This window comes from Macrotis lagotis, chromosome 4 (genome assembly GCF_037893015.1).
Source record: "Macrotis lagotis isolate mMagLag1 chromosome 4, bilby.v1.9.chrom.fasta, whole genome shotgun sequence".
Taxonomy (NCBI): domain Eukaryota; kingdom Metazoa; phylum Chordata; class Mammalia; order Peramelemorphia; family Peramelidae; genus Macrotis; species Macrotis lagotis.
Window position 1 is genome coordinate 150,852,796 of NC_133661.1, and position 27,803 is coordinate 150,880,598.

The 27,803-nt window shown below is 36.5% G+C and overlaps 1 protein-coding gene across 1 annotated transcript in view; it reads left to right on the forward strand.

Moving 5' to 3' along the window:
- Positions 1-24,926, forward strand: part of APH1B (aph-1 homolog B, gamma-secretase subunit) — a 50,639-nt gene extending 25,713 nt beyond the window's left edge. The window contains exons 5-6 of the mRNA XM_074234344.1: positions 19,410-19,537; positions 22,685-24,926. Of these exons, the coding sequence (XP_074090445.1) occupies positions 19,410-19,537; positions 22,685-22,852 (296 nt within the window). The 3' untranslated portion in view covers positions 22,853-24,926. The remainder of the gene's footprint in view (positions 1-19,409; positions 19,538-22,684) is intronic.
- The last annotated feature ends 2,877 nt before the right edge of the window (positions 24,927-27,803 follow it).

Genomic DNA, 27,803 nt, shown 5'->3' on the forward strand with positions numbered 1-27,803 from the left:
CCATGTTGTACCTTGATCCAAATTGGGTGTGATGAGAGAGAAATCATATCCTTAAAGAGAACAGAATTCTCAGAGGTAACAAGAACAGACAATAACATGTTTTTTTTTTCTAAATTAAAGGGAATAGTCCTTGTACTTTGTTCAAATTCAACATCTCCTTATCTGGATACAGATGGCACTCTCCTTTGCAGACAGCCCAAAATTGTTCCCGATTGTTGCACTGATGGAATGAGCAAGTCCATCAAGGTTGAACATCACCCCCATGTTGCTGTTAGGGTGTACAATGTTTTTCTGGTTCTGCTCATCTCACTCAGCATCAGTTCATGCAAATCCTCCAGGTTTCCCTGAAATCCCGTCCCTCCTGGTTTCTAATAGAACAATAGTGTTCCATGACATACTTATACCACAGTTGCTAAGCCATTCCCCAATTGAAGGACATTTACTGGATTTCCAGTTCTTTGCCACCACAAACAGGGCTGCTATAAATATTTTTGTACAAGTAATGTTTTTACCCTTTTTCCTCATCTCTTCAGGGTATAGACCCAGTAGTGGTATTGCTGGGTCAAAGGGTATGCACATTTTTGTTGCCCTTTGGGCATAGTTCCAAATAGCTCTCCAGAAGGGTTAGATGAGTTCACAGCTCCACCAACAGTGTAATAGTGTCCCAGATTTCCCACATCCCTTCCAACAATGATCATTATCCTTCCTGGTCATACTGGCCAATCTGAGAGGTGTGAGGTGGTACCTCAGAGATGCTTTAATTTGCATTTCTCTAATAATTAATGATTTAGAGCATTTTTTCATGTGGCTATGGATTGCTTTGATCTCCTCATCTGTAAATTGCCTTTGCATATCCTTTGACCATTTGTCAATTGGGGAATGGCTTTTTGTTTTAAAAATATGACTCAGGTCTCTGTATATTTTAGAAATGAGTCCTTTGTCAGAATCATTAGCTGTAAAGATTGTTTCCCAATTTACTACATTTTTTTTTATCTTGGTTACAGTGGTTTTATTTGTGCAAAAGCTTTTTAATTTAATGTAATCGAAATCATCTAATTGGTTTTTGGTGATGTCCAACTCTTCCTTAGTCATAAACCGTTCCCCTTTCCATAGCTCTGACAGCTAGACTAGTCCTTGATCTTCTAATGTGTATTGTTTTTTATATCTATGTCCTGTAACCATTTGGATTTATCTTGGTAAAGGGTGTTAGGTGTTGGTCTAATCTAAGTTTCTTCCATACTAACTTCCAAATTATCCCAGCAGTTTTTATCAAAGAGGGAATTTTTATCCCAATGGCCGAACTCTTTGGGTTTATCAAACAGCAGATTACTATAATCCTCTCCTGCTTTTACACCTAGTCTATTCCACTGGTCCACTACTCTATTTCTTAGCCAATACCAAACAGTTTTGATGACTGATGCTTTATAATATAATTTTAGATCGGGTAGTGCTAAGCCACCTTCGTTTGTACTTTTTTTCATTAAGCTCCTGGCAATTCTTGACTTTTTATTTCTCCATATGAATTTACTTACAATTTTTTCTAACTCATTAAAGTAATTTTTTGGAATTTTGATTGGTAGGGCACTAAACAGATAGTTTAGTTTTGGTAGAATTGTCATTTTTATTATATTAGCTCTACCCATTCATGAGCAGTTGATATTTGCCCAGTTATTTAAGTCTGATTTAATTTGTGTGAGAAGTGTTTTATAATTGTTTTCAAAAAGATTCTGAGTCTGTTTTGGCAAATAGACTCCCAAATATTTTACACTGTCTGAGGTTACTTTGAATGGGATTTCTCTTTCTAGCTCTTCCTGCTGTTTCTTGCTAGACATATATAGAAAAGTTGAGTATTTATGAGGGTTTATTTTATAACCTGCAACTTTGCTAAAATTGCTAATTGTTTCCAGTAGTTTTTTAGATGATTTCTTGGGATTCTCTAGGTAGACCATCATGTCATCTGCAAATAGTGAGAGTTTTGTCTCTTCGCTCCCAATTCTAATTCCTTCAGTTTCTTTTTCTTCTCTAATTGCTGATGCTAACATTACTAATACAGTATTGAATAGTAGTGGTGATAATGGGCACCCTTGTTTCACCTCTGATCTTATTGGGAATGCCTCTAGCCTCTCCCCATTGAATATAATGCTTGTTGATGGTTTCAGATAGATACTGCTAATTATTTTAAGGAACAGTCAGTTTATTCCTACACTCTCTAGTGTTTTTAATAGGAATGGATGCTGTATTTTGTCAAAAACTTTTTCAGCATCTATTGATATGATCATATGATTTCTGATAGGTTTGTTATTGATATAATTGAGTATACTAACAGTTTTCCTAATATTGAACCAACCCTGCATTCCTGGAATAAATCCTACTTGATCATAATATATTATCCTAGTGATGACTTGTTGTAGTCGTTTTGCTAAGATTTTATTTAGGATTTTTGCATCTATATTCATTAGGGAAATAGGTCTATAATTTTCTTTCACTGTTTTAACTCTTCCTGGTTTAGGTAACAGTACCATATTGGTTTCATAGAAAGTTAGGCAGAGTTCCATCTTTCCCTGTTTTTCCAAAGAGTTTATATAGGATTGGAACCAATTGTTCCTTAAATGTTTGGTAGAATTCACTTGTGAATCCATTAGGCCCTGGAGATTTTTTTTTTAGGGAGTTCAATAATGGCTTGTTGAATTTCTTTTTCTGAGATAGGGTTGTTTAGGTATTTAATCTCTTCTTCATTTAACTTGGGCAACTTATATTTTTGTAAATATTCATCCATTTCACTTAGATTATCAAATTTATTGGCATAGAGTTGGGCAAAATAATTTCAAATTATTACTTTAATTTCTTCCTCATTGGTGGTGAGTTCACCTTTTTCATTTATAATACTAGCAATTTGGTTTTCTTTTTTCTTTTTTTTTAATCAAATTGACCAGAGATTTATCAATTTTATTGGTTTTTTCATAATACCAACTTTTGGTTTTATTTATTCAATAGTTTTTTTGCTTTCGATTTTATTAATTTCTCCTTTAATTTTTAGAATTTCTAACTTGGCATTGGGGATTTTTGATTTGTTCTTTCTCTAATTTTTTTAGTTGCATGTTTAGTTCATTGATTTCCTCTTTCTCCAATTTATTCATATAAGCATTTAGAGCTATAATATATCCCCTGAGAGTTGCTTTGAATGAATCCTTTTACCTTTTACCTTTTACCTTTACTCTATATGTATCTCTCTGCTTCAAATGAGTTTCTTGTAAGCAGCAGTTTTTAATCCACTCTGCTATTTGCTTATGTTTTAAGGGAGAGTTCATCCCATTCATCTTCAAGGTTATGATTACTAATTCTTTATTGCCCTCTGTGCTATCTTCCCTGTTTGTATTCCCCCCCCTTTCTCCTCCCTTTTATCCATATTCCCCAGTATTTTGTTTCTGAATACCACCCCCTTCAGTGTGTTTGCCCTCCTATATCACACCCTCCCCTTTCCCTTTTCCCCTTCCCTTCCTTTTGTTATTTCCCCCACTCCCCTTCCCTTTCTCCATCCCCCCCTCCCCTTTTCCCCTTTTAATACTTGAAAGGTTAGATGTTTTATAAGTTAACTGAGTATGTGTAGGTTGACTTTAAGCCAAGTCTGATGAGAAGAAGATTCAGGTGTTTATCCTCTACTCCCTTCTTCCCCAATATTACCATAGGTTTTTTGTACCTCTTAGTGTAGTGAGATTTGTCCCATTCATTCCCCTCCCTCCTCCCCATCTCTTTCCTGTCCCCCTTTTTAGGGAGTTGGTGTATTTTTTTTAGATCATTCTATCTAGGTCATAGAAAATTCTGAGTGTCTGTCCCTTCTAGTTCAGTATATTCTATTGAATAGAGTCAAAATTCCTGAGAGTTATTAGAGTCTTTCTCCCAAGTGGGGTTAAAGCCAGTTACATCCCATTAGATATCAGTCTCATGGATAGGTCATGGATGTCCATCATTTCTGGCTAGGTATATTCTCTCTATTCAAGTTACATTTCTCAGGATTTATGAGAGTCTTCCCCCCCCCCCCCCCATGCCGGGATATAGCCAGTTTCAACTTACTGGATTGCATTTTTTTCCTTTTACCCCCCCCCCCCTTTTTTTACCTTTTCATGTGTCTCTTGAACCTCCTGTTTGATGTCCAGATTTTCTGTTTAGCTCTGGTCTTTTCATCAGAAATTTTTGGAATTCTTCCATTTCGTTAAATGTCCATGTTTTTCCCTGGAAGAGAAGGCTCAGCTTTGCAGGAAAGTAGATTCTTGGCTGCATTCCAAGCTCCCGTGCTCTTCGAAATATCTCGTTCCAGGCCCTTTGATCCCTTAAAGTTGATGCAGCCAGGTCCTGCGTGATCCTTACTGTGGCTCCTTGATATTTAAATTGTTTCTTTCTGGCTGCTTGTAGGATTTTCTCTTTTATCTGATAATTCTGGAGTTTGGCCACAACATTCCTTTTGGTGTTTTCATTTTAGGATCTTTTTTTTGGTGGGGATCAATGTACTCTTTCAATAACTACTTTGCCCTCCTATTCCATGATATCAGGGCAGTTTTCCATCACTAGATCCTGTAATATTAAGTCCAGGCTTTTTTTCTCTTCAATGTTTTCAGGAAGTCCTATAATTTTCAGGTTGCCCCTCCTCGATCTATTCTGGAGGTCAGTGGTTTTGTTGATTTTGCATTTGCTTCTATTTTTTCTATTTTTTGATTTTGTTTAACTGACTCTTGCTGTCTCATGGAGTCATTAGTTTCTGTAGACTCCCTTCTTTTTTGGAGGGAGGAGTTTTCTTCATTAACCTTTTGCAACTCCTTTTCCAATTGGTCAGTTCTACTTTTGAAAGAGCTTTCTATTTGACCAATTGAGGTTTTGAGAGGATTAATTTCTTTTTGCATTTGCTCATTTGAGGATCTGACAGATTTATTCTCCTTTTGTGTTTGTCCAATTGTACTTTCTAAGGTTTTGTTTTCTTGTTGCAAGGTATTCATTGTCTTTTAAGCTCCTTCCTTATTTCTTCAAGGACGTCTTTCTGTGCTGGAGACCAGATTATATTCTCCTCAGAGGTTCCAGGTCTCTCTGAGTTGGGGTCTTTCCCTTCCAGGAATTTTTCTATGGATGCACCTTTCCGCTGACCCTTCTTCATTATGCTAAGACCCTGAGTTGGGGGGGCTGGTTCACCTGGGCTTGGGGTCGCTAAAGGCTTTACTGAGTGCAGTTTCCCCTGTCTGGGCAGTAGGAGGAGCTGGTTGCCCTCTCTGGGGTGTCTGTGACCTTGGTTGCGAGGCCTTCTCCCTTTGCTTGAGGGAAGGAATTGGAGCTATTGAATTATTTTGCCTTCAATCAGTGGTGGTGCTTTACCCTGGCCTGAGGTCATTCCTCAGCTGGGCTGGTTCTTTTGCTCGCACACCTGGTCTGAGGCAGATGTAGTTTGTACTTGTTTGTTTTGGAGGAGGCCTCAGTGCAATGGAGGTGTGGCCTCAAAGTTTCTCAGACCTGAGGATCCCAGGGATGGTGTCCGCAGCTCTCCTGCACCAGACCTCTTCCAGCAGCCCCTTCCCCAAGCTCCAGGGGGACAGCCCCAACACCAGCGCCTCTGCTTCCCCGTGGACCCAAGCCCCCTTCACCCAGCCCCACCGCTGATCCAGCAGGTCCGGCTCTTGGGCCCTCAGACTCCCGGTTCCAATTCGGCTGTTAACCTGGCTGATGGGGTTGGTCCTCCCTCTGAGCCCAGACTCACATTACTCAGCCAAGGCTTCTGCGGGAGACAAATCCTGAGGTAGGTGTTCTTTCTCCTGGCTTTTCTTTCTGGGTTTTGTGGTTCGCATTTCTTTTAAGAGGTTTGTTTCATGTGATAGATGGGGAAGAGATCAGGAGACTTTAGAACTGTGCCTGTCTTCTCTCTGCCATCTTGGCCAGAAGTCTTGCCACTCTGTTGTTTTTTTTTAAAGATTTTATTTATTTTGAGTTTTGCAGTTTTTCCCCTAAACTTACTTCCCTCCCAATTTGTCACTCTTTACATTGTTTCCATGGTATGCATTTATCCAAATTGAATGTGATGGGAGAGAAACCACATCCTTAAGGAAGGAACATGAAGTGTAAGAGATAACAAGATCAGACAATAAGATATCAGGTTTTTTTCTAAATTAAAGGGAATTCACAGCTCCTTATCTGGATACAGATGGTATTCTCCATTGCAGACAGCCCCAAATTGTCCCTGATTGTTGCACTGATAGAATGAGTGAGTCCATCAAGGTTGATCATCACCCCCATGTTGCTGCTAGGGTGTACAGTGTTTTTCTGGTTCTGCTCATCTCACTCAGCATCAGTTCATGCAAATCCCTCCAGGCTTCCCTAAATTCCCATCCCTCCTGGTTTCTAATAGAACAATAGTGTTCCATGACATACATATACCACAGTTTGCTAAGCCATTCCCCAATTGAAGGACATTTACTTGATTTCCAATTCTTTGCCACCACAAACAGGGCTGCTATGAATATTTTTGTACAAGTGATGTTTTCACTCTTTTCATCATCTCTTCAGGGTATAGACCCAGTAGTGGTATTGCTGGATCAAAGGGTATGCACATTTTTGTTGCCCTTTGGGTGTAATTCTAAATTTCTCTCCAGAAATATTGGATGAGTTCACAGCTCTACCAACAATGTGATAATGTCCCAGATTTCTCACAACCCTTCCAACAATGATCATTGTCCTTTCTGGTCATATTGGCCAGTTTGAGAAGTGTGAGGTGGTACCTCAGAGAAACTTTAAGCAAATTTATTTTAATAAGAAATTATTTTATAACGATTAGAAGCTTTGTGACAGTGAACAATGGCCAGCTCTTGAAATAGTGAACTCACTGCCACCTAAAATATTCAAATAGAGGTTGAATCACCATCTTCAAACATATCTCTGACCACATTGTTCCTCTCTAACAAACAATTCTATTGATTCTTGGATCAAATGCAAGCTCCTCTATGTGTCATTTTAATCCCTATGAAATCTGTTTCCTGTTTACATTTAAGACTTTGTCTTCATTCCTTTAGTACACCAAGTCCAGCTAAAATGTCCTCCTTGCTGTCCCTCACACTTGGCATTCCATTTCTCAGGTTGACTTTCATGAATGAACTCCCTTCTCATTTGTGCCTCTTAGATCCCTAATTCCTTTCAAAACTTAGTTTAAGTACTACCTTTTTTTTTTAATTTAAGGCAGTGGGGTTAAGTGACTTGTCCAAGGTCACACAGGCCATTTTTATATGTGTCTGCAGCTGAATTTGAACTCAGGTCCTCCTGACACCAGGGGTCCACTATGCCACCTAGCTGTCCCCAAAGTACCACCTTCTAGGAAACTGGATTCCATCCCCTCTCCTCCCTAACTCCACCACCTCTTCAAGTGCCTCTTTCCCCTTGAAATTATCATTGCATATATTTTGAATCTACTCATACACATTATTCCAAATAGAATATAGGCTATGTAAGGGAAGGCACTGATATTTTTTTTGTCTTTAGCTGAACCTTGAAGGAAACAAGGGAAGCAAAGAGGCAGATGAAGGGGAAAATTCCAAGTATAGGGGGTGTGAGAAACAATAAAGAACCATTGTTGACAGAATCACAGGACATGGAGAGGGGAGACAGGTGAAAGTCTAGAGTGATGGAAAAGGCGAGGTTGAGAATTGCTTTAAAAGCCAAATAGATAAACCATTAATAGGGGGTAACTAGGTGGCACAGTGGATAAAACACCAGCCCTGGAGTTAGGAGGACTTGAGTTCAAATTTGACCTCAGACACTTAATAATTACCTAGTTGTGTGACCTTGGGCAAGTCACTTAATCCCATTGCCTTGCAAAAACTAAAAAAAAAAAAAAGCCAAAGAGAGATAGTAGGGAACCACTAATTCATTGACTAAAGGAGTGACATGATCAGACTTGTACTTTAGGAAGATCATTTTGACACCTGAGTGGAGAATGAACTAAACAGAGAGAGACTTAGGACAGGAGACCAACTTGCAGGTTATTATGAGTAACATAAGGAGAGGCTAAACCAGGATGATAGTGGCAGTGTCAGAGGAGAAAAGGGGAGCACAGATGAGAGCTATTACAAAAGTAGAGTGAACAGGATTTTGCAATAGTTATGTTTGTGGGGGGCTAGTAGGTGAGAAATAGAAAAAGTAAGAGATGACATCTAGGTTGTAAACCTTGTATACTGAGAGGATGGCAGTGCCCTAGATAGTAATGGGAACATGAGGAAAAGAAGAGAGTTTTGGGAGAAAGATAATTCATCTTTGGACAGGTTGAGTTGAAAATGTCTACAGGATATCCAGTTTGATAAGTTGGTTAGGCAGTTGGAATGTGAGACTTAAGTCTGGAGGAAAGTTCGAGCTGAATTAATAAATTTGAGAATCACCGGCAAAGAGATCACAGTTGAATCCATGGAAAACAATGAACTCACCAGCTGAAATAGTGAGAGTGAAGATGACCCAGATATTTGCAGGTAATAGGAAAGCAGCCTAGTAGAGACAGAGAAATTAAAGGTTGATGAGAGAATGGGGTTGTTAGAGGGGTCAGTCTGCTAAAGAAAATAGGATGCAATGGGGTAATTTAGCATATAGAAGGATTGGTCTTGGCATGGAGAAAGGTCACCTTTTGATAGGAGACAATAGTGAAGGAGAAGATAATAGAGGAAGGCATCATTAGAGTGGGGAGTGATGAGGAGCCAGGTCTAAGCCATAAGAGGTTTGAACAGGAAGGAAAAGGTTTGGAAAAGGTGTTCTTTTGATTAGGGAGAAAAAAGTTTCGCCTTTCTATGCTGAGGACCTAGTTGAGAATATGACATATAAATGTGTAGTGTCACCAGGGTTCCATGATTTTTTCCAACTTTATTCAGCAGTACATGGTTGGAATGAAGGTAGCAGGTGGTAGGAGTAAACTCTTGGGTTGAGAATTCATAGGACAAGATTTTTCAATAGAATAAGGAGGCAAGAAATTCAAGAGAAAAATAATCTGCTGCTGCCTTAAGCCACCTGTTCTATTTTGTGTGTGTTTATGTGAAGAAATATATTCTTAGACTCTGCCCATACCAAGTGGCAATTTTCAATTTCTGATAAACTGAGAAACTTTTGGTGGAAGATGGAATATGATTGTAACAATATCTGTGTAAAAGTATTATGAGATTAAAAAGATTATAAAGAGGCCATTATTATCCAGATCATACATATACCACAAGTAAAAAAAGCAAAAGTTTTAATTATGTCATGTATGTGTACATGTGTTATAAGTATTGTTGATTATGCTTATAGTTTTTAAAAAGTATTATATATAAACTTTTTAGTAATTACATCTAACTTTGCTTATTTTTAAGTTATTCAAAAATTATGTAGTAAACTTAGTGAAGGATACTTAGTTCCATATTTATGGTCATCAATTATGATGAAATCACTTAAGGGATCATAAAATATGAGCTTTAGGGAATTACATTATTTCTGTTTTATAAAGAGTACATATTTTGCTAGAAGAGGTTTTTATGATGTGTTGAAGTGCTATTTATGATAACTGACTGACTATACTCATATCTTCATATGGATCTTTGATCTCATTGATTTACAAATTCCCTTTAGTAATGCAGATTGAATTTCACTCATGCCTGCCCTTTCTATGTGGTTTTTCTTCTTGTCTTGTCATAAATTTTTCATAGAAAGTACCATTAATATGCTGGAGACATTCTTTGCCTTCTTGACATTGAGAACATACCATTAAAGCAATAGGGTTTTCCAGCTGTCTTTCTTACCATTTGTCCAGAATATCTCCTCCTGTAATAATCACACATGTCTGTCTGAATTATTTATTTTTATGTCTTTTGAGACCCTTGTATTCCTATCATATAGCCATACAACAATCTTGGTGGTGGGTGGGTAGGTGGGTGTGTGTGTGTGTGTGTGTGTGTGTGTGTGTGTGTGTGCGCATTAAAGAGATAGGCCTTGTTTCTAGAAGATTTGAGTTATTTAAGGAATTTTGCAGTTTCTTGAAGGTAGTCTAGTCCAACTCTCCTCCATTTGTAAACTGAGCTTAGTTTCCTTTTGTGATGTCTGTAGCAGATTACCCACACACATACACACACACACATCTTTCCAATGGACAAAATTTATTAATAGTATAACATTTTCTTTTTCTTTAATTCTACTTTGTATATGAGAATATTAATTTTAATTAATTTTATTTGGAAGTTCAGGATTTTTAAAAATGAAAAATGGAATATTATGATATTATGAAATCATAATTTTTATTGTAGAAATATTAGAAAATATTCTTTTTGTTGTCCTTAGCTTCCCTTGACATGAATGAACTTCAGCTCATTCTGAGAACGTTAGCACTATTCTTAAGTCTCTGGGCAAGGTCTTATAGTATTCTTCTGTCCTTGCTTTCATCCTTTGTAGGTAGCTATTTCAAATTTAAGTTGTTTGAGAGAATCTCTGTGCATTTACATCACATTATTATTTTTTAAAGATTTACTTATTTTGAACTTATTATGAACTCAAGCAAGCAAAATATTATATGGGAAACTGCAAATCTATCACATAGTGCTTTTAAAAGACATATACCAAATTCATTACATCAATTGCAGAAACTGTCCTGTATATCTCTGTTCATTCCTTTTTTCCCTTGCTTTCCCCTTTTTTCTCTTTTTTATATATACTCTTTTAAAATTTTATTATATTTTTTATTTTTATACAAATGATGTTTTTTAAACATTACTAAAATATTCTTGTTTAAGGGTAAACATAATGCCCCCCCAAAATATACCCTCATGAGCAATAAAGTAAAGAGGAAAAAATTAAATTAATAATAATAATAATAATGATAGGGGCAGCTAGGTGGCACAGTGGATGGAGCACTGGCCCTGGAGTCAGGAGCAACCAAGCCCAAATCCAGCCTCAGACACCCAGCAATCACCTAGCTGTGTGACCCTGGGCAGGCCACCCAACCCCATCTGCCCTGCAAATCGCCCCCCCCACATACATAAATAATAATAATAAATGTGCTTCAGTGTGTGTTTCACCACCACCAACTCTGTTGCAGGTGGATCACGTTCTTTAGGATAAGTCCATCACAAAAGCTACTAACATCTTTTTCCCACTGTTGTCATTGCTGATTGCAACTCCCTCCATTCGTACTTCCCCACTACCATACACTGTATTTTCTCTCTCCTTTCACTCTGTCCCTCTTCTTAAATGTGCTGTAGGGTAGCTGAGTGGCGCAGCAGACTGATCAGCGGCCCTGGGGCCAAGTGGCCCTGAGCCCACATACCAACCCTTAGGCCCAATAACCACCTGGTCCTGTGGTCCCAGACAGGCCATCCAATCCCAGCCCCTTGCAAGAAGTGAAAAAGACAGTGTTATACATCTGACCACTCTCCCCCATGGTCTACCCTTTCCTCTATCACTCACATTCCCCCTTTCCCCCTTTTCCCACTTCCCTCCTTCTTACTCTAGATGCCTGTACCCTATGGAGTATGTATGCTGTTTCCTCTCTGAGCCATTTCTGATGAGAGTGAAGGTTCCCTCATTCACCCTTGCCTTCCATGTCATTGCAAAAGCTCATTGTAAAAAAAAATGTGTGTGTGTGTGTGTATATTTAATAGATATATATATATAAAACTTTTACATGAAATATCTTAGCCTATTCCAACTCTCCTTTCTCTTACTCCCATTACATTTCCCTTTTAGCCATTGACTCCATTTTTACAATATTTCATATCTTCAAATTCAGCTCTCTTCTGTGCTTCATCTATAAAAACTCCTACCTGTTCTATTAAATGAGAAGTTTCTTATGAGTATTATCAGTATCATTTTTCTGTGCAGGAATACATGGAGTTCATCATCATTAAGTCCATATCTTACCCTCCATTCTCTATGCTTCACCTGAGTCCTGTATTTGAAGATCAAACTTTCTGTTCAGCTCTGGCCATTTTAACAGGAACATTTGAAATTCCCCTGGTTCATTGAAAGTTCATCTTTTTCCCTGGAAGAGGATGTTCAGTTTTGCTGGGTAGTTGATTCTCGGTTGCATTCCAAGCTCTTTTGCCTTCTGGAATATTATATTCCAATCCCTCCGAGCCTTTAATGTAGTTGCTGCTAAGTCCTGTGTGATCCTGACTGTAGCTCCACGATATTTGAACTGTGTCCTTCTGGCTGCTTGTAATATTTTCTCTTTGACTTGGGAGTTCTGGAACTTGGCTATAATATTCCTGAGGATTGTTCTTTTTGGATCTCTTTCTCAGGGAGATTGGTGGATTCTCTCAATTTCTATTTTGCCCTCTGCTTCAGATAGCAAAGTAATTTTCCTGTAGGAATTCTTTTAAAATGATGTCAAGGCTCTTTTCCTGATCATGACTTTCAGGTATCCCAATAATTTTTAAATTATCTATCCTGAATCTGTTTTCCAGATCAGTTGTTTTTTCACATTTTTTTCTAACTTTTCATTCTTTTGGTGTTGAAGTATTGTGTCTTGACTTCTTGTAAAGTCATCAGCTTCCTTTAACTTCATTCTACATCTGAAGGATTTGTTTTCCTCAGAGAGCTTTCTTATCTATTTTTCCATCTGGCCAATTCTGCTTTTTAAAGCATTCTTCTCCTCAATAACTTTTTGAACTGTTTTATCCATTTGACCTAAGCTGGTTTTTAACATGTTATTTTCTTCAGCATTCTTTTGGATCTCCTTGACTTAAGCTGCTGTCTTCTTTTTCATGTTTTTCTTGCATCTTTCTCATTTCTTTTCCCAATTTTTCTTCTGTCTCCCTCACTTGATTTTCAAAATCCTTTTTGAACTCTGTCATAGCCTGAACCCAATTTCTGTTTTTCTTGGAGTCTTGAGATGCAGGAGCTTGTACTTCCTCATCTTCAGATTGAATATTTTGATCCTTCTTGGGATCATAGGCAAAATATTTCTCAATGGTATTCCTCTTTTTTCTCTATTTACTCATTTCCCCAGCCTGTTCCTGGTTTTGGGGTGTTCCTGAGCTTTTGACTATTATTGTTACACCCCCCCCCCCCCCCAAGGATCTCCATGTGTGAGGCTCTGTCCTCCCTCCTGGTCTGTGAATGACCATAAGCGCCCCCCTCTGCCTCGGGGCTGAGGTGGGGGGGGCAGCTGTTCTATGGGGGGGCCTAGACTGTAACCAGGATCTGACTGTGGTCAGAACCCCAGAGTCCTGTTCCAGGGGCAGAGGACAGAGCTTGGAAGTCTCTCCGCTCCCCTACCTAGGCTGAGCGCTCAAGGCGCAGTTGCCTGGGGGCTCCTGCTTACTGGCTCTGCCTGCTTCAGTTTCCTGGATCAGGGCTGCCTGGGTCACTGAGTGCCCTGAGGACTGGGCTTCGTGTGCTGGCTCTAGCAGAGGCCCCCCGCTGATCTTGCAAGTTGTGCCCAGTACTTTCTGAGGTGTAGGTCAGGAAACTGCCCCTGCTGCCATGAGGCAAGGCTCCCAGGCACCCTGGGGCTGCCTCCAGGAGGCTGAAGTTCCTTCACTCTGGAGCGCTGCCCCTCTAACCCTGTGGAGCGGAGCCTTTCCGCTATTTTCTAGGTTACTTTGGGCTGGAGAATTGCCTCACTGGATTCCTCTATGGGTTCTGTCTCTCGAAAATTTAGTTGAGGCCTTATTTCATAAGTTTTGAAATATTATAGCAAGAGAGCACCTAAGAGAAGCTCTTCTCCTGTCACCATCTTGGCTCAGCCCCTCTCTGTTCCAGTATTATTATTATTCTGTTCTATTTTTTTTTATTTTGTGACATAAAAAGGAGTTGGGGAGAGAGATTATATGAAGAGGATTGAGGAGAAGAATAAAAGAACAAAAATAAAAGAACAAGATGAGAAATCTTATAATGATAGAAATTGTGTAATAGTCTAAGGATTCGTGATTTCTTAAACCTATAGCTATTTATCTAGGAAATAGTAGAAAGGAGCAGAGCATTATAAATTGAATTTAAGTCTTAAATAACAGAGTATAGCTTTTTTTTTTTTTTTTGATCTGCTTCCTTCAAAATTTTAGAGTTGAGGAGATAAGCTGAGTCTGTTTGAAACTCATAGAAAGATTTGTTTACCCAGGATTAAATGCATGTGCTGTTCTCCTTGTTCTCAGTATATAAAATCTATTGATCGCTCTTAATCTTTGTAAAATAAAGAAGCAATTCATTGTAGTCCAGTAGATAATAAATTGAAGTTTTCGTTTCAGTGTCTTATAGTTGATTGACCTTGAATTTTTAGTATAACTTTTTTTTTTTGGTGTTTGTTTTTTGTGCTTTTTTAACTTTTTTTTTTTTAGTTTTTTGCAAGGCAAATGGGGTTAAGTGGTTTGCCCAAGGCCACACAGCTAGGTAATTATTAAGTGTCTGAGGCTGGATTTGAACTCAGGTACTCCTGACTCCCTCCAGGGCCAGTGCTCTGTCTACTGCACCACCTAGCAGCCCTCCCTGGGCAACTTCTTTAAGGTAACTTTCCAATTTTCTAACTCTTCTCAATTGAAGAAATCACCAATCTATATTAGTAGAGGAAATTTCTTCCTCAGGAGTTCCCTTAAAACAGTGAGTTCATAGAGTCTGCCTCCCTGCTTCAAAAAAAAGTCTTTTAATTCATATTGAACTTTCAGTTTGCTAAAAAACTCCAATCACAAAGACATGTTGACAGTAAGGAGTGTCTAAACTACAGTGGTGAATATGAGAAGGAAAAAAGGGGAGATGAATCCAAGAGAAGTTGTGGAGGTAGAATCAATAGGAATTTAATGATCAGATGAGTGGGAAAGACATAAGGAAAAGTAAAAAATCCAGATTAATTCTTAGTTATTGATCTAGATGACTAGGTGATAGTGGTACCATCAACAGACATTTGGAGGAGGAATAGATTTGGTTGGAGAAAGAATGAGTTATTTTGGTCTTACTGTATTTGAAGTAGGACATCAAGATGGAGATGTCTAGTAGTCATTTGCAACATGGGACTAGAATTATGAGAGATTGGGGATGGATATTTATAAATTTGGAAATCATATGTGTGGAGATGATAACTGGAAATAAGGGAATGAACTAGACTTTGAGAGTAGAAGGAGAAAATTGAAGAGGGCCCAGGACAGGGCTATAGAAAACACTTATACTTAAAAGAATATGAAACAGGATCAGTTAATAAAAGAAACTGAGAAGCAACAGAAAGAGAACCAAGAGAGCAATGTCATAAAAAGTCCAGGTTAAAAACTCTATCCAGGTAACAGTTGTAGATGGTTAATGGGTTCTAGAGAGATCAGGAAGCTTTAATACTGAAAAAAGGCCAATGAATTTAGCAGTCAGGATCACTAGTAAATTTTAAATAGCAAAATGTGGGAATTGAAGAGGAAATGTTGGTGATTCTTTGTAGTTTTTCAGTAAAAAGGAAAGAAATTTAGGACAGTAAATTGGGGGAATGTCAAAGTCTTGTGAAAAATTTTAAGGATAAGGAGAGATTGCCATTTTCTACATGTATGTTCTTAATCTCCATGGCTTCAATTTCCTTATCTGTAAAATGACAGAGTTGAATTAAATGTCATGTAGTTTTTAGTTTTAAATTTGTAGCTCTGTGTGATTCTGTGACTTCCATATGTTTGTGAGAGCAAAGAATATACTAATTTATAGAATAAAATTAACAGTAAAGTGGAGAGAGGTGAAATGATCAATGGACAAACTCTGGAAGACATGGGAGTAGAGAGTATATCTAAGGATACAAGTAGAGATGGTTAGCATTGACAGGGAGAGCAAGCAACCTCTTCCTTAGAATCTACAGCAAGGGAGAAGAGAATGGATGAAAATATAGAGAAAATATGAGGTGTGGAGTAGGAGAGATGAAGGAAGGCATATAGTGGATAAAAAAGAGAAAGATTGTAAGTCAGGTACTCAACTCTTTAAGATAGAAGAATGACATATAACGCAATTAGTTCATCCATTCTTCCAATCATTGGACACCCATTTTGCTTCCAGCGTCTTGTCAGGTGGTATGGTATATTGTGTTGGACTTGGAGTCAAAAAGGCTTGAGTATGAATACTGTCTCAGATATTTACTGTCTCTGAGTAAATCACTTTTAACTTTCAGATTCAATTTTCCTATTTATAAATAAGGATCATAATAGTTCTTACCATTGCAGGGTTATAATGATGATGAGATGAGGAAATTATGACCAGTGCCTCTTAAAGTGCTATATTAAAGTTTTATTGTTATCATAAAATATTGAAGCTTTTTTAATTTTTAAAATTAAAATTATTTTCTTCCAATGAGAAAAAAAAATGACCTAGAAACTTATAGGTGATAGGAGTCAATTATCTGGAAAGGAGCACATAGACTAAGTGTACCTTAAAAGAGGATTTTTTTTCTGAATTGTGTCAGCAAGCAGGAAGATATGCAAGTGGCATTGGTAAATAAAATACAGCTTCCTCCTCTTGACTCAATGTGTTGTAGTTTATAATGTTTATAATGTAGTTTATAATGACCAATGATAAAGATCCAAAAAAATAAAACCAGGTTTCTAAGTCAAAAGAACAATGAAAGACTGAATGAAAGGAGGTAGAGAATGAAAAGGAATTTATAAACAATGGTACCTTCAGTTTCAGAGGACAGTGTGGAAATGATAAAGGCAGAGGAGGTTAGAAACTGAGTTGAGATAGGGATGAGTTTGAAGAAATACAGCAGAAAAAAGAAGTTTTTCGTTTTGGCAAATATGTTGAATCTCTGAATCACAGGGATTAAGAAGTAGAGGGTGGGAATTATCAATACATTATGGGATGTGTTGATAAGAGTTGAAGGAGGGGGAGTTTATTGATAAGGTAGGTCAGGGAAATTCTACGATAGGAAGGAAGCAAGCAGTACTTTTTCAGTCAGTCTTTGATAGAGGTTGGAGCAGAGGACAGTATTTCTCTTTTTTTGCTTTGCTTTTTTTTTAGTTTTTTTTTTTTTTGCTTGGCAGTGGGGTTAAGTGGCTTGCCCAAGGCCACACAGCTAGGTAATTATTAAGTGTCTGAGGCTAGATTTGAGCTCAGGTACTCCTGACTCCAGGGCCAGTGCTCTATCTGCTGTGCCACTTAGCCACCCCAGCAGAGGACAGTATTGGCATCAAGAAGGGTTATATGATGAGAGTGGCATGTAGTCTTTGGTATCATGTGTTCACTTCATTGCCAGTGTCTATCACAGTCCAGTTGAGGGCTGGGTCTCTGGTGTTGGCCAGAGTGATAATAAAATCTTACAATCCCTGTCTACATTCCTTTGCCACTTTGAATAACTAAAGACTGAGGACTCAGTTTTTCTTCCTTGACAATGGTAAGACCTAGTGACAGAGAGTAGGGGTGGGTATAAGCTTTCACCATTAGCAACTAAAAAGTTCTTGTGTAGAACTATCCTGAGACAGTCTTTCAACCCTCCTTCAGTAGTTTTGCCACTGAAATGGGGTTATCATTGTCAGCAATTTACCCTTTCTTCTCAGCCAAATCATGTCCCTCACATCCCTATTGCATTTCTGGTGACAGGGCTAGGAGGTGCACCTCAGTGATCATCATCTTTACTTATTTTATTATTTTCTCATTTGTCTTTAAAAGTTTAGAGGAGAAATTTAAGCTTTGTGATTTGGTTCATTGAAAATCACATCTATTTATATATTTATATTATATTTGTATATTTATATATTACATATATTTGTGCATATGTGTATACACACACACACACACACACACACACACACACATATATATATATATATATATATGTTGATATTGATATTACCCATATTTGGTATTATTTTACTCTCCAGTTCTCCCAGAAGTCAATCCCTTATAACATAGAATAAAAGAAAAGGAAAAAAGATTTAATATAACTAACCAAACATCAGCCAAGTCTAACATTACATGGAGTGTGTGATTCCCATAGTTTTCCAACTCTATAAACAGGGAGGGAAGGACATTTTATATACATACATACATACATACATATATATATGTATGTATGTATATGTATATCTTCTTTGGAGCTAATCTTGACCATTATAATTCCATGATATCCATTTTCTATTGTTTTTTCTCTTTACATTAATATAGTCATTGTGCATATGTTGTTTTCCTTCTCCTGCTTACTTTGCATTATACATACATGCCATCCTATGATTTTATATATATATATTTATATTTATATTTATCCTTTCACAGTAATATTCCATCACATTTGAATACAGCTTAATTTAGGCAATCTCCAGTTGATGAGCATCTACTTTTTTCCAGTTTGTTACTATATAAGTACTGCTATAAATATTTTGGTATAATGGGGCTTTTATTTCTTTAATGATTGATTTCCTTGGGGATATTTGCTTATCATAGATTATAAACATTTTATTCATTATAGCATAATTCCAAATTGTTTCCCAGAATGCTTGCCTAACTCAAAACTCCATCAGTGTACTTATCTTTCCATAACCCCTCTAAATTTAACTATTCCTAATTTTTGTCATCTTTGACATTTTGTTGGGTGTGAGGTTTTGTTTTGATATACATTTCACTTTAATATGGTTAGTTATTTACAATTCTTTTTTAAAAATTTCATATCCTTTGATCACTTACCTATTAAAGAATGGCATTTAGTTTTTCTTTTTGATATTAATTTCTTATCGGTCTTGGACATCAGATCCTTAATAGATACAGTTATTGCATCTATTTTCCCTAATTCACCTCTTTTTCATCCTAGTTAAATTAATTTTATTCTCAAAAAATACTTTTCAGTTTCATGTAATCAGAATTTTTTCTTCTGTGCTTATCAAACCACTATCTTATTCGGCTAAGAATTCACTTCTTAGCAGTAGTGTAAAGGTACCTAATCAGTTTTCTCATGATTTTTTAATGGTAATACTTTGAATCATGTATCATCAGTTTTGAGGTTTTGGGGGTATGTGGTGTAAGATGTTTATAATTATTCCTTTTAGATGAGGAAATATTTTATTTATTATAGACAGAACCAATAGAGACGGTTATAGTTGGAATTTAAGAATAAACAGTATTCTTAAACCAGTTAAGAAAATTGCTTGAAACTCTTGAAGTTCTCTTTTGGAACCAGTCATCTTCATTTTATTTAATAGATACACAGACACACACACACATATATATACTAGCTGTGGAGATACCATACTGCTCAGTGCATTTATTGAAATATAATTATCCTAAGATAAAAATTACATTCATTGCTTTCTTATATATTGCATGGATAGCATGCTATGATATTCACTGATGAATATTTACATACTTCTGTTGTGATAAAGGCAATTTGATAGCCCAATAAAGCACATCTATGATGAAAGAACAGTTCAGTCAGAGAGCTTTTAAATCCTAATTTTAATTTCCTTTTTATGATTGTGTACTAATAGTTCACTGTCTTTCAGCTTTCATGACTCTAGTTATGGTTTTGCTGCATGTCTTCTGGGGAGTTGTGTTTTTCGATGCATGTGAGACTAAAAACTGGTGGGCACTAATCGTGGTCATCATGAGTCATCTGCTGGTGTCAGGTCTGGTGAGTCTGGTTTATATGTTCATACTATAGGCACTCTGTGAAACTGCACTTTTTTATATGCTAAAGAAAGAAATGACATTTAAGAATAAGAATTTTTTAAAAATATGAAACTATGCCTTTTCAAAATTTTCTTAAACTGGAAAAAATTTTTAGAACCCCTTTTGTAGTTGTATGGTATTTTTTTTTTGCAAGGCAAATGGGGTTAAGTGGCTCGCCCAAGGCAACACAGCTAGGTAATTATTAAGTGTCTGAGGCCAGATTTGAACTCAGGTACTCCTGACTCCAGGGCTGGTGCTTTATCCACTGCACCACCTAGCCGCCCAGTTGTATGGTATTCTTTTAGAACCTCTAGTTTTTCTTTAATTTCATTCATCTGTACTTAGTTGGTTTTTCTTAGAATAAGAGGACTCTCATTTTCTCTGCTTTATTCTAGGAAATTGCCTTTTAAAAGCATGTTCACTTATGAATACTATTTTAACTTTACATATGAATTATTCATTTATTCTTGTTTAAAGAGGGAACTAAAAGTAAATTGGAACTTTGAAGCAATTTTATTCACGTTATCATTATTATTGTTATTATTACTATTATTATTATTATTACTAACAGCTATTAATTATAGTATTAACAAAAGACTTCTGAGAAGATAATGGAATAACACCCTAAGATGTTCCATCTTTGCTTACCTCTCTTCCTTATAGAAGTATTTGAAATATTGAAAAACACTCAACAGAAAACAGTAAGATAAACTTCAAAAAAAAAAATCAGAAAATCTTATAAAAAATACCAATCCAGGACCAACCACTGCTTTTAATCTCATAGGAGGAAAGCAAGTGACTTTGGGCAAGAAACCTGTTTAAAGCACCCACAATTAATGAAGCAATACTGTTGGGCTTTTGGAAGCCCTTGGGCCACAGCACTGCCAGACTTAGCTTGTGCTTGCCATAAGGCAGAGCCCCAAGATACTTTACCCTTTCACTAGTTCTTCCCTGATATGACGTACTGATGCTTCCCCTCTAAGATTCAAATGATAGCTCCTACTGCAAGACAGGCAGTTGATGGTTGTGATGAAACCTCAAAGAAAAGATATCTTGCATTTTCTAATCACCTATCTTTCTCATTGTAATTCTTATCTGCTGATTCTCTGCCTGAACTTATTCTTCAGTGGTTAACATATTCCTTCTACCTTTATTCCAACTTCTGGAAAAACAAACCTTACCAGTGTGGATTGTTTGCTGTGTTATTCTCCTCTCTCAACACTTCCTTAAGGGAAGGCAGCAAGATTGATTTCCAAATATATCTTGTGCCTTCCAGCATTCCTGTCCCCTGGGGGAAGAGGAAAGTTGATGGGGAATGAGACTTCATTGTTCTGCTGTCCATGTTCAACTTTTATCTTGTCTTTCTGTCTCTCTCTCTTTTTGAATGTTAATTTGTTTTATTTTTTTTTCCTAATTACATGCAAAGGTAGTTTTCGTATTCCATCTTTTTGAGTTCCATATTTTTCTCTCCCCTCCCCCTCCTCACGACAGTAAGTGATCTGATATAGGTTATACATGTACCTTTGTGTTTAACATATTTCCATATCAGTTATGTTATGTTATGAAAGAACTAAAGGGAAGAAAAACGACGAGAAAGAAAAAAAAAACAAAAGTTTAAAAAAGTGTAAATAAATGTATACTGTGGTTTGCATTCAGACTCCATAGTTTTGTTCTCTGATTGTGGATGACATTTTCCATCACAAGTCTTTTAGGATTATCCTTGATCATTGAACTGCTGAGCAGAGCTGCATCCATTATCACACAGTGTTGCTGTTGTTGTGTACAATATTCTCCTGGTTCTGCTCACTACATTCAACATCAGTTCATGCAGGCTTTTGTGAAGTTCATCTACTCATGATTTCTTACAGAACAGTAGTAGTACTCCATAGCATTCATATGCCAAAACTTGTTTAACCATTCCCCAAATGATGGATATCGCTTCATTTTTCAATTCTTTGCCAGCACAAAAAGAGCTATTGCACTTGTCTCTTGCCTAGTCTTCAGATTGAAAAGTAAAAAGGGGCTTTTTATCTGACCATGTGCATTTTACCTTATGTTATACTTGCCTCATACCTAATCTCCAGCTGCTTCTGGAAAGCGAAGTGACACCTTCCATACTTAAACCTAGCCATATCCTACACATCCCAGTGATTTTGAACCCCCCATTTCCCACCCCTTAACCCTCCCATGCTAAAATCCTAACTAAATAATACCCTCCTTTCCACTGAACAAGTTGGAATGCCTGTTCCATTGGCAACAATTTCCCTTTATCCTAAACTTTTCTTGTCCCACTAATTCCATCTTGTAATAATCACTGACACCTGATTTCTCCATGATGCCACAACCACTGTCTCCAATTCTTGGTTATACCTTCGCTCATTTCCCTTGAGGCAGGAAAGTTGGAATTTTCCTTATTCTCTATTGCCATTTCTAGGTTCCCTCTCTACCTTTATCACTCAGTTACCTCTTTTCCTTTGAGCTTTGTGAAATCTGTATCTACCCAATCAAAATCCTAGTACTTGTGGCCTACAGATCCCCAAGTTCAGTATATAATTCACAATTTTTCTCTCCTTCCCAACTCCTGCCTTCATAGAAGGGAATTTCAACATATATATTGACTCTCCTTCAAACACAGTAACCTCTTGATTTCTCAGCCTATACATTTTTCATGAGCTGTTTCTCAACTCCATTTGAATCTGTCTACAATAGACAAAGCTCACTGATTTTTTTTTGGAGGGGGTGGTATTTTTTTTGGTAGGGCAATAGGGTTAAGTGACTTGCCCAGGGTCACACAGCTTAATTAAATGTCTGAGGTCAGATTTGAACTCAGGTCCTCCTGACACCAGGGCTGACGCTCTATTCACTGTACCCACCTAGCTGCCCCAGCTCACTTTGTTTGTTAAACTAGTTTCTTGCCTTTTCAGTTTTTCTTTTTTAAATTTTAGTCTCATTGATTTATGCTTATTGCATATCACATAAATTAAACATTAGGTGAAATAAGCCTGAGCTATTGAATATATTCTGTTTACCTTTTTTGTCTTTGATCTTTTCAGCTGCCTAGTATAAAATCTTATATCACCCCAGCTAATTTACTTTTCTCTCCCTACAGACCTTCCTGAATCCCTATTATAAGGCAAGTTTAGTAGCATCATATGTTATCATGCTGCTCATGGGTATCTGGGCATTCTTCACTGCTGGTGGCTCTTGTCGAAATTTGAAACGATGCCTGTTGTGCCGAGACAAGGACTTCCTTCTTTCCAACCAGCGTGCCAGATAACATCTGAGAATTGGGACCTCCCTGAACAGCTTTCTGTGTTTTTAGAGGAAGCACAACTGTGCCTTTTTCTAAAATTCTTTTTCTGGTTGATTTTAGAAGGAAAAAAATGCTAACTAGATACGTGATTCTCATTTAATAAGGCTTCTGTCCAGCAGCTGTCTGAAATGCATACATAAATGATAACTCCCTGGGGCAAGTCCAAGAATATATGAAAGGAATGTGTAGCTGTGTCTTTATATATTCAATATGGTTAAATTAATACATGAAGAATATGCTGCTTGCTGAACCTACATCTTTTTTAGTTATGGATCCACAAAAAGTTAAAGGGCTATTCATTTCTGTGGTCCTTTTTGTGTGTGTCATTAAAGCACATTCCTTTTAGGGTTAGTTTAATTAGTGGCTTATAAGACAGAATAGACACTGATTCTAAATGCTTTTTAGTCAAAATAAGATGTTTATTAATAGTTATGTTTTTGAAGTTTTTTTCCCCATCCAGAATTAATGTTAGAGATTTAAAAATTATCTTTGAAATGTTGGAAAGTAACTGTAATTGAAATTAGGATAACTATCCTTTTTTTGGGTTTTTTTTTTTTTTTTTTTGCAAGGCAAATGGGGTTAAGTGGCTTGCCCAAGGCCACGCAGCTAGGTAATTATTGAGTGTCTGAGACCGGATTTGAACCCAGGTACTCCTGACTCCAGGGCCAGTGCTTTATCCACTACGCCACCTAGCCGCCCCAAATGATCCCTTTTTTAAAAAAAATTTTCTAATATATTTTGTCCCAATCTGATGTAAAAATAATTTTTAGCATTTATTTTTAAATTCTCTCCCTTTCTCCCTCTCCTTCCCCCAGTTGAGAAGGCAAGCAATTTGATAATAGGATATACATGTACAGTCATGCAAAACATTTCCATATTAGTCACGTTGTAAAAGAAAATACAGACCACAAGAGAAATAAAGTTACCAAAAAAAGTATGCTTTGTATTCTGGCTTCATTAGTTCTTTCTCAGAAGATGGATAATATTTTTTTTATCATGGGTCTTAAAGAGTTGTCTTGGATCATTGTACTGCTGAGAATAATTGTAATTCACAGTTGATCATCATACAGTATTGGTTTACTCTGTGCAGTGTAGAACAACTATCCTTAAGGATATTAACAATTTTACCCTGGATTTGCTGTATAAAGCATACTCAGCATAGCCCAGATATGTTTAGAAATTAACAGAGGTGACATTTTGTGTAACCAGAATTTGTCCTAAGGGTTGTAGGCCTATGAAAATTGGGGAATTTTTTGCTTTCATCATTTTTCAAACTTTTTTTTTATTTTGAGGTTCTTCCTGGGTTCTTCTTGTGGCTTTCAGGTTAAATTGTTCAACTTTCTGCTCAGTTTATATGGCAGCCCTGTATTTTGTATCTGAATGTCCTTGTTAAGAAAGTAGATACTAAGTTCTTGAATAAAACTCAACAAAGTAGATAAAAATTAAAAGAGAACATAAGAAAAGCAAACCAGTAAAGTATTGACAGTTTTACTTTGTCCATATGCTATTAAATGGTGAATGGTATTTTCTTCCCCCCAAATAGCATATAATACCTTTAGCCACAGAGTTATGTAAAATTGAACTATATCTGAAATTAACAACTTTGTACTTTGTGTGATATGTATACTTTCAAAAATTGTGATATTTTTGTTGTTTTGAATAGCAGATACAGTATTCCCTGTTAATTCATCTTTTAAATCTCCTTTTACTTTCATTTTTTTCAGAAAAAATACAATAAATCATGCTGGTTATTAAATAGCATTTGATTTAGGGAAGATAGTGGTATTGAATGGAAATGATGTGCACATTAAAGTGATAAATCACCAGATCTTTGGTTGCACTAGAACTTTTAACCAAAAGAGAAGGGGGAAATACTGAGTATTGAATGCTAACATGACATATTGATCAGTCTGGTTAAACTTTAGGGAGGTCATATGTCAATGAAGAAATTTAAAAAGATTGTAACCAATGTTCTAAGCTAGTTACACATGAAATTCCAGAGAGGGAACACTTGATTAGGAACTTGACTTTTTTTTTTTAATAAATTTTGCCCAAGGTGTCTAAATTGCAGATTTCACTTTGTTGAATAAAGGAACTGAATTTCTAACATGCCTTGGACAGACATGCAAGGAATTACAGTCATTTTCCTTTAAAATTATATATTTTTCATCACTTTAGTTTAACCCTGGTTTTTACTTTGGGCAAAGAGTAGTATAGTCTGAGTTTCTCATTTTCTTGCCTTAAAAAATTCTCATTAGAAGAATTCAAGACAGAATTCTCATCTGAGGAAATGAAATCTGTATGTAGACCAGAATTATGATATGTAAGGAAATCTAGAATATTTTAAAATCCCTATTAGAAAAACTAAATGACTCAGAAGAAAATTATCTTTGAAATTGTTGATTTCATTTAGAAAACTTCATTATCTGGTGATTCTAGAAAAGCTGTTAGTGAAGAACCCTTTCAAGTTCCCCCCCCCTCAGTTTTGCAATTAAAAGCTGAAGAGTTGGGATCTATTATTTGATTGTTCTAAATAATGCTGCTTAGTCTGATTTGAAAGAAGACTCCTTTGTGTTATGTATAAATTAAGTTGCCTTCTACCTTTGTTATTTATAAAAAGCCTTATTAACCCTCAGGGAGCTTGAGGGAGGAGATGGTATTTATGGGGATTTTTGTCCCCCAAGTAGGATCTTTGCAGCATGTAAAGAAATGCAGTTAACATGACCTTGAAATTGTGAGCACTGTGTTGCAATGCTTGGATATATTGGCATGTAAGTGATAAAAATTAGATCATTTGTTTAAAAAGCTATATTTATCTTTAATGGCTTTGTATTATAGCATGTTTCAAATGGGAAGATTGTGATGACCATTTGTGGTCCTGGTGATGAAGATAATAGTAAATGTCTCTTCAGGTAACTGAAGAAATTGGTAAATTTGCCAAAAAAAATAAATTATGAAGTCTATGAATTATATAGAAAATGATGTATTTTTTTAAGTCAGTGTTAAATCCTTGTTGAGTGGCAGATTCATATTCTATAATCCTTTTTAGGTCCTCTTAATTATCAGGTAAGTGATAAGCATAAGCAAGCATTACCAGAATAATCTTTCTTCTTCCCACTGCCCCTTCACTGTCCTGAGTCCAAAGTCAAAGGCTAAGAAATGAAATTCATCATTAATGCCACTGCTTATGCCACTCTTAAGTGCTAGTTTTTAGAATGCAATGTCTGGGATATTTCAGTAGTAAATTCCTTAGATGAGACAGTTGCATTTTGCCTTTTTATCTCTAGCACCTCTTACAGTGCCTGGCATATGGGAGCAGACCCTTGATTGATTTTTTTTGACTGAATTTACGTGCTCCCTTCCAAAATAGATTTTAAAAAAATTCCTGGTATATATTAATTCTACAACACCCCAAATCTAAAAAACCCACTTTACTCCTAAGCACCCCATGAGATAACCAAGGCAACTATTACTTGAAAGACTCAGTGAAATTAAGCCAGCAATTGTGTAGATTAGAGTCAAAGATAGAATTTAACCTGCTATCTCCTGTAGCTAGGTCCAGCATTCTTTCTGCTGTAACATTTTGCCTTTAACAAAGTCATACAAGTTTGATTTAAGTATTAATTTATTGCAAATATTCTACTCATTCTACTTTACTTCAACTAGTCACTTTGTGACTCAAAATGCTTGTTAGATGCAAATGTCCCTAAATGTCTGGCCCTCATTTCGTATATATTTTTTAATTTAAAACTTTTAAATTTAATTTTAAAATTACAATCAAAGATTGTTTTCAACATTCATCCATTTGCAAGTATGAGTTCCACATTTTTTTTTATCACCCTCTGTTACTTCCCGCGCTCCCCATGGCAGCAATCAATCCAGTAAAAAAAAAAAATCCAGTAACTGTATAATTATATTTAACATATTTCCATATTAGTCATGTTGTGAAATGATAGTTCTCATTTTATACATAAAAATGATCCCCACATAGTATGAGTGACTTGCCCAAGATCCCACAATTAAGTTATAAAAGGGAAAGTGTTTTTGAGGATTTTCCTTTATATAATTTTTTTTTAAATTGTCAGGGCCCCAAATATGTACAGTGCCTTCTCCTTGGCATATGGAATTTGCTATTTTAGGTTTTCATTTACTATATTTCATGAAATACCCTCTGGATTAACACATGCTCAAATGTTACCAAAAAGAATCCAGTCTTGTTAGCAATTCCAAAATGTTATATTTTCACTGAAAATCTTTCCTATTTGACTCAGATTTTGCAGAGGACAGAGTTGCCAATTACCAACCCCAAACATTTGACAAACTTGTGTCATGTGTTAACACCATAAAACAGTATCCTCATGGGAATGTATAATGTTACAGCTGCTCTTTTTCCTCCCTCCCAGCTTCAGTGTTGCCCCAGGAGTCTGAGGCATCATCAGGTAAATAGTAGGCTATGATTTTTTAGTCAGTATGTTGAACATCACAGTTTTGCTTACAAATGATAATACCTTTTCTCATGATGGGTAAGAAGCCTGAATACAAAATGGAAGTAAATTTCGTTAATTAAGTATTCACATGAGCCTTTGCTATTTGGAGTAGAGATAGATTCCCATTAGTGCGAATGGTTCTAAAGTGCCGAAATTATTTGAATTTGTATTGTAATTTCAAATTTTATGAACCTAAATACAGGTGACCACTTAAAGGGATTCATTATTCAAAGTAATTGGGACTTAGGTGTGTATGCTGTACTGAAGCCATTGTTGAAAGAAGGAGGCATTCTAATAGAAGACAGTTCATGCCCTCAGGAATACTATAGTTGGAGATATTAAAATGGACAAAAATGACAAAGCAATGCAAGATGTTCAAAATAATATAGAATAAAGGCACAAATACATTCTCCTTAACTTTTTTCCAT